At 45.4% G+C, this 10,925-nt stretch overlaps 1 protein-coding gene across 2 annotated transcripts in view; it reads right to left on the reverse strand.

The window, feature by feature from the left end:
• The window catches only part of tbx20 (T-box transcription factor 20), a 92,497-nt gene extending 88,042 nt beyond the window's left edge, over nt 1-4,455 (reverse strand). For both annotated transcript variants that reach the window (XM_070889151.1, XM_070889142.1), the window contains exons 1-3: nt 4,239-4,455; nt 3,505-3,736; nt 1,668-1,832 (exon numbers count right to left, since the gene is read on the reverse strand). In XM_070889151.1, the coding sequence (XP_070745252.1) occupies nt 1,668-1,832; nt 3,505-3,736; nt 4,239-4,362 (521 nt within the window). In that variant the 5' untranslated portion in view covers nt 4,363-4,455. The remainder of the gene's footprint in view (nt 1-1,667; nt 1,833-3,504; nt 3,737-4,238) is intronic.
• Between the last annotated feature and the right edge of the window lie 6,470 nt (nt 4,456-10,925).

Raw genomic sequence — 10,925 nt, forward strand, 5'->3', positions numbered from 1 at the left:
CAGGGCAGAGTGAAATCAGGGCAGAGTGAGATCGGGGCAGAGTGGGATCAGGACAGAGTGGGATTGGGGCACCGTGAGATCGGGGCAGAGTGAGATCGGGGCAGAGTGAGATCGGGGCAGATTGAGATCTGGGCACCGTGAGATCCGGGCACCGTGAGATCGGGACTGAGATCGGGGCAGAGTGGGATCGGGGCACCGTGAGATTGGGGCAGAGTGAGATGGGGGCAGAGTGAGATGGGGGCAGAGTGAGATGGGGGCAGAGTGAGATGGGGACAGAGTGAGATAGGGGCAGAGTGAGATAGGGGCAGAGTGAGATCGGGGCACCGTGAGATTGTGGCAGAGTGAGATCGGGGCACCGTGAGATCGGGGCACCGTGAGATCGGGGCAGAGTGAGATGGGGGCACCGTGAGATCGGGGCAGAGTGAGATCGGGGCACCGTGAGATCGGGGCACCGTGACATCGGGGCAGAGTGAGATGGGGGCACCGTGAGATCGGGCCACCGTGAGATCGGGAGTAAGATCGGGGCAGAGTGAGAGCGGGGCAGAGTGAGATCGGGGCACCGTGAGATTGGGGCAGAGTGAGATCGGGGCAGAGTGAGATCGGTAGTGATCGGGGCAGAGTGAGATCGGGAGTGAGATCGAGGCAGAGTGAGATCGGGAGTGAGATCGGGGCAGAGTGAGATCGGGACAGAGTGAGATCGGGGCACCGTGAGATCGGGGCAGAGTGAGATCGGGAGTGCTCGGGGCAGAGTGAGATCGGGAGTGAGATCGGGGCAGTGAGATTGGGGCAGAGTGAGATGGGGGCACCATGAGATCGGGCCACCGTGAGATCAGGAGTGAGATCGGGGCACCGTGAGATCGGGGCAGAGTGAGATCGGGACAGAGTGAGATCGGGGCACCGTGAGATCGGTGCAGAGTGAGTACGGAGGACCGTGAGATAGGTGTGAGTGAACAGCCGAAACCCGAGTCTGTGAGAACCGTTCCCACTGCCAGCCACTTCGCAGCGCTCACCCGGTCTTTGCAGTTTTAATTTTACTAAACTGAGATCAAAAATCTCAACAGTGTGTTAGTTCTAATCTAGGATTTCACAAGGAGCATTGGACAGCCCAGCCCACTCTGCCATGTCCTCGAGGTCCCGCTCGTGTTTCTCCCGTTACTCTGCAGCAACGCGGCTCCTTGAGAATCCAGATGTGGATAATGGTGTTTCTGTTCAGTAAACTTAAAATAAATAAATCACAGACACAATCATTGGACGTGTGATCTCGACACATGTATTCGCACGGTATTTGAATGTGAACTTTAACTTTTTGTGCGTTTGTTGATAAAATGGTGAGATGAAAAGCTGAGTGTGCGAGTGTTACTGATCCACGAATGCTTTACTCTGGTTCCTGAATGGTGGGAGATGTTCGTTAAGGAAATAAACATGTGCAGTTCATTTAGCTGTATTGTGAGTAAGGCGTTTTCTACTAAAATTAGTGTATGCGGATAAAACAATGTCACATTTGTGGCTAGTAGGCGATTTCTTTTGGACCACACCGATCTACAGAACTGGAGGATGATAATTCCGCGAGCAAATACGGTCTGGAGAAGGTGTGTATATAGAAAAAACAAGGGTTGTGAGGGAGTGATTCCAGCATAAATCCTGACGAATAAAGTCAATAGTCGCACCTTGCGGGAAGGGGCGGGTCTGCTTTCCCAGCGACCAGCCAGGAGGAGCGGTGATAGGCATAGCGATATCTTTTATTGTCCACCGGTACTATGTCCATCAGTACGATGTACTTCGCTTCAGGGTCCACTTCAGACAGCGAGACTCGGATAGTAGGGAACATTCTCCTAAAACAGGACAAAGGAAGAAAACAAGCCCTTTAAACTCAACCATTCCCCCTCACAAACTCCCACACATTTGTCCCAAAAATCAGAAACTGCTGCGAACTCGCAGCAAGCCAGACACAGCAGAGAAATGGCAAGTTAACGTTTCAGGAATAACCCCAAACTGTCACTTCAGTCGATGCATTATCTTCACCCCCGAGATAGCCAACTACAACACAGAATTAAGAATACAGGGACCCCCCCCCCCCCTCCCCTCCCCCCAAAAAAGGTTCAGGATTGAAGGTCATTATTCTGGCCAGTTACAAGTTTGGCGGATTGTGGAGTTGAGAGTGCGAGCCTGCAAACATCACAGGTGAGCCGGAGAAGCGCATCCCACCGGACCGGTTGGCATGCTATGTATTCCTTCCGGTTTTATTTCAGATTTCCAGCGTTTTCTAGTATAAGGCGGGCATTCGGCCTATCGTGTCTGTACCGGCTTTTTGAAAGAGCTATCCAATTAGTCACATTCCCCTGCTCTTTCCCATAGACCTGCATTTTTTTCTTTCAAATATTTATCCAATTCCCTTTTAAAAGTTAATAATGAATCTACTTCCACCGTCCTTGCAAGCAATGCATTCCAGATCACAACATGTATTTCAGATTTCCAGGGCCTTCTGTATTTTATGAATGCTGCAACCGATCTGAAATCATTCAGATGCAGAGAAACATTTATAAACATTTGTTGAAATAGAATCGGATGTAATAATATGGATTTTGCATGAGACCCAATGTTATGATAACAATATCGTTATTCTGTATCAATTACCCTTTTAACAGAATTACCATGTCTATATAATATAACAAGGATTGTATAATTATGATTATAAAATATTGTTACAACACAATTATTTCGTTTAACATAACCGCATTGAAAAAATAACGATTACTGCATTGTAAATAATTATAATTTGAATCAACACTGATGCGCGCTTTTTGTTCATTCATAAATTATCTTGAGTTTCCGGTATTGTTTACAATGGTGTTATTAACTGCACGGAATTAAACTCTTATTTTTGTCCGTGTCACGGGGGTTCTGGTCTAACACAGAACACCATCACCCTGAAAATAGAAGCTCGTGTACAATAGCATCTAATTCAGCCGCTTACGTATTTATACTTCAACAAGTTGTACTTTTTAAAACGCAGTAAGGGGAGAACAGGTCGCAGAATCACGTTGTACAAATCTAGTGTCCCATCTGATCATTGCTTCATTGCAAAACAAAACTCATTTCGTCTCGCTTATCATAGAACATCCGATTAGAATCGGTGGGATTATGAATGACTCTTTAGTTGAAAAGACCGAGCGAGGAGTTCCATATTCCCCGACAGTGGTGAGTGATGAAATATAAAGCGAAGCAGCAGAAAAAACGAAATGACCGATAGTTAATATCTCAAACCCCCTTTTCAACATAATTATCTCATCTCTCAACATACGCGTTTCTTTAAAATGAATTCGGTGCCTAATCTCGATAGGTAATTTGACCCACTTTCACCGTCGGGTTCCGATGACTTTTTTATAAATGAATTGTCAACAGGGCCCAGATTGAAATTAAAATGCAACAATTTCATTAAGCCCAAACTCTACGCCGTTAATAAGATTGATTGTTTCGCTGTAGAAATCAAAAGAATCACTGTACCTGCCAGATTTGGTGATGATCATTTCGGTGCCCAGCTCGTGGAATTTGTCCCACAACTCTTTGGTTTCCAGGTTGCAGGTGATCTTGGCCATTTCGGCGCTCGGGACGGTCGGGGTGGTAGGGATGAGGGGCTCCGTACAGACCGGGGATGCACTGCCGCTGTAATCCCCGAGCTCCAGGCTGCTCAGATCACCCAGCGGCTGAGAGCAAGAGGATTTTTCCACAAATTGTTCTGTGTAAGGGCAGGAAAGAAAAGCGTGTGTACACGTTAGTCAATTTAACAACACTTCGACATCAATCACATCGTGCCTGAAGATCCGAGTTCGGGTTTACTAACCTGTAGTTAGACTTAATACAGCAGGAGTATTAACCCAACTGAGGCAAGCAATCGATTCAAACACCAAGCACTTTAGACCAACTTTATAACGTGAACCGTGTTTGCTTTACTCTGCCTTCATTAAATATGTTCATATAACCCTTTATTCTTCAAAACATTTTATAGAAGTGGTATTTTCCTCAATAGATTCAGTCCAATTGCTCCAAATTAAAACACATGTAACAGAGAGCCCGATTTAGCCAGCGTTATTCTTACTCTTCAGCACACATGCCCCTCCTGTAGATTAGTCGTTCCATTTCTCCAACATGCAACAATTTTAACCTTTACCATCACCAGTGAACATTCTCATCTGGGCTGCGAGACTGCCATGGGCGCCTGGCTCCAAGGGTTGACTTACCAAGGGGTTTGATGGTGTTCTCTTGGGTTTCTTTCTCCTTGGGGTTTCCAGTTGACATGAGGGCGGCGATGGAGAAGGCATTGGCCCGGGACGAGAGCTGTGGTTTGGGAGTGCTGTACTCCATGGTTGGAACAGGACTCTGCTCCCAGAAGGGCCGGGACTCTTCCCAGAGCCCGCCTGGTGCTGGAGCCACGACTCGCCGCCCTCACTCCTCCTGGCCTTTGGGGAGGGAGGCTGAGCCGGGAGGGGTCTGCAGTCACACCGGGAGTTGCTTCTCTCTGCCTCTCCCGATCGCTTCTCGACTGTTTCCAAATCGCCTCCCGCACCGTCAATTAATTTGGTGCCTCCCGCACCCCGTATCCCAGACCATGGTGGTGGGTGGGGGGGGGGGGGAGCCAATCAGTGGCCTTTGACGTCACTCACTCTCGGTTCCCTCCCGATAAGGGGGACTGAGCGTCGTGCGCCTGCGTGGTGCTGACCGGCCGGCAGGCTGCGCTGGGACCGCGCATGCGCCGCGGTCTGCTCGGGGGTGAGGCACACAGGGAATGCCGACTGTGCGCAGGCGCTGCCGGAGCCTTGCTGCCTCGGAGGACGTCTGTGTTGCTGTGATGGGCAGCAGGCTCCCTCGCTGGGATTAATCCACTCCAGGACACAGACCATTGCACCCAGCTCTCTGCAGGAGCCCGATACGAAATCTGAGACAAATTTACTGCTAAAATCTCATATTGCCAGTTGCAAAGATAGAGCATGGTGCCTGCACGTTATATGTTTGTTTGAACTGTTGCATGAAATTACCATTGCAACGGATTTGGGTATCCGCCTGTTTATTAGCCCCAAGAATGCCTTCAAACTCCGCACGATCCTGCATGCTTCACATTCCTATTGCGTTATTTACAGTCATATTTCTCCCAGATACCTTGGTGTCGTGTTAAAATTAGAACACGTTTAGACTTTGGAAGAAAAAGTTATCATGTTCTTTTCTAAAAGTAGGGAACAAAAACGGCCCAGTTCCTTCAAGTGTCATCTTTATGTTGCTATTATACCATGCCAGTTTATTATATATATTCATTTTAATGCCTTTTAAACTCAACGATGAGTGCCGGTGTGAAGTGAGTGTCAGAGCTACACTGATTTCAGTTAAGTCTCACAGACAGAGAAACTGCTGTTATTGTCTGATGTTTCTTTTAAATCATCTGTCGTTTATTTTTTTATCCTACGAGAATCTTTATTTCTGTTTTTCTCTCCGCTCAGATTAAGAAATGAGACTTGTCTAGACGAACAAGGGTCTGTAGGCAGTGCCGTTGTTTGTGTAATTAATTACTCTGAAGTCGGGCTCTGATTTTTCCCATTCGCTTCACAGACGCTTCTCTCACACTCCAAACAGATAAAATTGTTGACCTAATAGCGATTTTTTTTGGAACGGATTCTCTCCCAATACTGTATTCGGTGCGCGTTTTTGGTGAACATCTGGAGTTGTAATTTCAGTTCCGTGGAAGTGCAAGTTTTATCAAGTGTAACAATTATTGCAAACAGATCGCTTTCCTGTGCGTCTCCTTACCCTGTAATAGGTTCGTTTTAATTTGTTTCCAAGACAAGATTCTCATCCCACAAAGAAAAAACACACGGAGAATGGAAATCTGTCTTGAAATAATGTGGAAAAACATGATATTATCAATACCATAATTCGGGCCCCGAACCCAATCTGGTTGCACCTGTCATTGGTCCTAAAACAAAGCAACGTTATAAAATCTAGCAAACAATTTTACAGGTTTTACTCTCCGAATGCAGCATGAACTTTCCCGACGCTGACTGCATTTTAGTGAAATCTTGCCTTTAGAATACGAATGTGCAACAGGGGTACACCTGGGCCGAACACCCGCTTGTGTACTCGTTTGTATCCTTGGGTGTAGATTGTCCCGACTGGTTGTTGAGGATTTCTATTTACAATCCGTTTGAATGTTGCGTTTTACAGTCCTCGCGTTTTCCTGATAATTTTTCGCAACCAACATTTTTTTTTGAACAAGCCAGGCCTTTCGGTTCAAGAGCTCACACAGGGATGAAATGCGACCTCGGGCACAAAAACAATTGCAGAACCATTTGTGTCTCAACACTGCATTGTAACACAAATTGTCATTTTAACTCACACACGATGCGCGTGTTTATATAAATCTTATAGTTTATCCAATTTACTTTATAGCATTTGCAGTTTGATTGGTTTTATAATGTATGAACTGTATTGCTGTAAGTATTTACACTTTACGTAGTTCACTGTCCTGTTCAATTATCCGTATTTGTATCTGATTCGATAGCAGTTTAATTATATGGAATTGTATGTACATTAAATCGCTCCATTCCACAGGTAAAATGACGACTTAGATTGATTGCACATCACAAATGTACATCCAATCGAGTGTTAATGCAAATACGACACCGGCACACTTGGCTAAATGTAGTTTGATTTATAAGGTTGATATTCTGCTTGAGGCGAAATTATTTATAAATGCAACCTCTCCCATTCAGTTCCAGTCCTGTATGCCAGTATCCAGGGGCAGGGCCGGCGCTCAACATTAACGTTGCTTTTCTATTTTTTTAAGAGCAATTTTACAGGTGTTTTAAAATAAATAAAACTTATTCCTGTGCCGTTAAAATAGAAATACAGTAGGTTTAATTGCGGTACAAGTATTGGCTGCTTTTCTGCATTTAAGTGCCAGGAAATTGCAGGAGGGATGTACATGGGATACAATTTAAATATGTTAACCTGCATACAAGATCTAAGCTGCAGACTGATAAACACATATATAGATATTTCCATTGAGGGAGAGATTTGAGGATAGCTGTGATACATGGACAAATATAGGGAAAAAAATCTAGATTAAAAATAAAAAGACAAAAAAAAGACAAGGATAAATACGGGGGATTACGGCGGGGCTCGATAGAAAATATACGCGCGGACATGGGAGATATTCTCAAACCGGAGACAGATAAATAGCTATGGGAGTTGATAGAATATGCAGGAGATTTCATGTTCCTTATATACCCGCGCATGTTGGTTGCAAATATTATATAATTATTATACTTTTGAGGAACATTGTCATATAATTGACAGGTTGCTTGGGATTCTCTCAGAAACGGGCTCACCGAACAAAACCCTTTCTCCCCGAATATCAATCCTATAATCCGGGAGATACTGGCGAAGATACCCAACCCACACCAAGGGCGGCCGGAGAGAAATGGATTACTGGGCGGGTTTACTGCGAATATTTTTGCAGTGAATTGGATTTTATTTATTAGGTTATTTATGTATGTATTGTACCCCGGGGCCCGCAAGGTAACCGCAGAGCTCAAAAACACTTGTATTCACCTTCAAGTGACGAAGACTGCAGCAGGAAGGCTGGTTGCGCACCGAGCATTCAATGTCACATAAAGTGAAAGCCATGCAGTTTACACAGTTACAGCTCGACTCAGCAGCTTGTTAATTCCATTAGACACCCCGCACCCACCGAACGTAAATACAGTGCAGGAGGTTTAATCAGGCACACTTGACAATTAGATTATCATCAAATTGCCAGCGGATAATGTGCTAAAAGCTTTCTCAGTTACTGTAACTCCTGACTGAGAATTATTCGCACATTTGGGCCCCTCTAGTCCCCTGACAACTGCGCTCGGCCCTTAAAACGGCAACACCCGACCTAGCCGAGCCGTGCCTATCGATCTGTTTTCTGATAAACTTATTTTATAAACTTAAATACATTCTAATAACTGCTCGTGTTCGTTTAAGCCCCCAGACACCACTCGCAGTCAATTGATGTTTAACTCGGTGGGACCCACACGAACAAGAAAAAAGGTTTTAAGAAAATCGCCGAGAATGATCTGTTTTGGTGACCAGTTTTAGTTTGAACCGAAGAAGTTCAATTAATGAACACTTTTCTCGTCGAGTTTAAGTCGCCCGCCTTAAATAACCGCACAGAAGCCAATGCTGCTTCTTTCTGTGTCTAAAATGTATGAAAGAGACGAGAGGAGGTTACAGAGGAGACAGGCGACACATTGAGATTTAAGATGCTGATATTCTTCGAGAGCGAAGAGCGGGGAGGAGATGGGAACAGGCAGAAGTCAAAGACTCGAGTTGTCTCTCCTCACTAACCGGCCTGCTCTTCATTCCCAGCATCTCCTCTTGTTTTAAGCCCAGTGAATATTCTTATGATCACACCAGCATCGGAATAGCAATGAAATGTTACTTTAAAATCAATCGAAATAGAGCCGAGTAATTGAGATTTTAATTCAGAGGCGCTGTGTGAATAAATACCATTTTAAGCAGGACTTTATTCTAAACGCCATTTAAAGTTCATCTTAACCCTGTCCTTGCTGGGAGATGAACTGATGTTTCCACTCCTTGAAGGCGGCTGCAGCGCCAGCTATTTGGCTCTTTCTGTGCACGAGTGGAGATGCGATGTTTTAGTTGGGTTTGTGGTGTTAATCGGCATTTTACTACCTGCTGCTGGCGCCACCTCAACTCACCCCATCAGCCCGATCATAGGAGCAGTTTTTCCATGAAACCAACCGACTTCAGACACAGTCCTCCCGAATCCCAGCCCAAACCCAAACCTCCGCCCGAACCCGAACCCAAGCCCGAATCTCAGGCGCAGATTCCGTTTCCATTAGTTAAGGCCGGTTGGAGTGTGACTGATAATTGTTCGTTTGTCCAGGAACCAACTCCCTGAAACCAAGCAACGGGGGAGACGAATTCACTCTGGCTGCACGATAACAAGTTCATTATTTAATATTTCTGTTTCTATTAATACTCGGTGCACACACGGACCTAGAGAGAGAATGATTCCCAAGGCGTGAAAAATACACACGAGAAACAAAACTCCCCAGTGAAACATGTTTAATTTGTTAATGAAAGGGTTTGAGCGGATATTTGATCGGAGTGCCCTTAAATAACTGCAGATAACAGAAACGGATTGTCCCAGTTGAAGGAATGACCTTCCCGGTCAATGGTCCGGTAACCAGACTTTCCTGGGCTGTCCCCGGCGCGACTTTATTCTGAATGGTTCCCAATATTTTAATACACGGCGAGGCCTCAGCGCAAGAAAATAGTCGCAGTGAGAGTTGGGAATAGGAGGAGGCCATTCAGCCCCTCAGGATAGATTGAATAACACAATTCACTGTCGGCCGAGTTACTCAATTGTACCAGGAGTGACCTGTGCCTGAAGGATCCTGAAGTCTGTTTTTATGCTCTCTATATAAATTGATACCTATATTAAACAAAATTCCGCCTTTCTAAGTCACAATTCAGCCGCCCGAACTAGTGATTCCAACCGCTTATTTCAATCCCTGTATTAGATTGTCCTTAAATTATTTGGCAGCTGCAGAGGTCAGTTTAAATGTAAATTAATAATGTACAACTTTCAACGCGTCACTCTGCTTTGCATTTGAGCCCAGTGTCTGGTAATAATGACTGGTAATTAGAAACACACGCCCCAAATAGTAGGCTGGCTGGGTGTAATCTTTTCAAACTACTGAGGGATAGTCAGTGAAAACATATTTAAAAGTGGATGAGTGATATCTTGAGTGCAGTGTGTTCGCTAATGCCTCTCCTTTTGTCTCAATAAATCAGAGTACAAGACCTTGATTTAATTGGAGCCCTGCTAATGAAATGGCTGCAATATCATCGCGACGCCCGCTCACCTTTCAAAGCCAGACTTTATCGAATTATGGTGAATCGAGAACTCAGATCGTCTTATTGGATTAGCTGCTTTCAATTTTTTTAAAAACGGCATTCTGAGACATGTCTGCTCCCAGGTCCATCTATCCCTCCTACAAAGTGAGGCTGCAAATCTGACTACCTGTTACCTCCTCAAATACCTCACGAATAGTTACCTTCTCAAATAATATACACACACACTGTGCTTATTGTGTGATGTCAGGTTCCATGCGTACACTGAGGACACCCAGCTCTACCTCACCACCACATCCCTCCACTGCCTCTGATTTGTCACGCTACTTGTCGGGCATCAATCCTGGATGAGCAGAAATTTCCCTGGCCACTGTCTAAGGTTGAACAAGACCGTTCACAACCTTAGCCTCCTACTTACTCCTGAGCTGAGCTTCCGACCATATATCCGCTCCAACACCAAGACTGCCAACTTCCACCTCACTAACATCATCCATATCCACCCCTGCTTCAGCTGATCTGCTGCTGGAACTCTCATCCATGCTTTTGTTACTTCCAAACTCAACTATTCCAACGCTCTCCTGTCAGGCCTCTCACCTCGTACCCTCCCTAAACCTTAGCTCACCTAAAATTTTGCTGCCCGTGTCCTAACTCGCACCAAGTCAGAGTTTTGGATGAGCTCAAGTTTATTGAGGGTGCAAGGTGGGAAGCCGGCCAGGAGAGCATTGGAATGGTTCAGGCTCAAAGAGTGGCCAGAGAGAGGGATGGAGTCGGTTGCTAGGCAACGGAGTTTGTGAAGGGGACCAAAGATTGGAGGGGGCGAGCCTTGGTCAGACCCAATCTAGAGTACTGCATTCTGGTTTGGGCACCTCACTGAGGATACATTAGCCTTGTATAGCACCTTGTACTAGAGGTAATGTATCCTGTAACATAGATGAGGACCAGTGTGATCACTTGGACTAGTTTCGATCACCAAACAGGGAACTACAGAGGAATGTTCCATTTTTTTCCCC

This window comes from Pristiophorus japonicus, chromosome 1, assembly GCF_044704955.1.
Source record: "Pristiophorus japonicus isolate sPriJap1 chromosome 1, sPriJap1.hap1, whole genome shotgun sequence".
NCBI classification, from domain to species: domain Eukaryota; kingdom Metazoa; phylum Chordata; class Chondrichthyes; family Pristiophoridae; genus Pristiophorus; species Pristiophorus japonicus.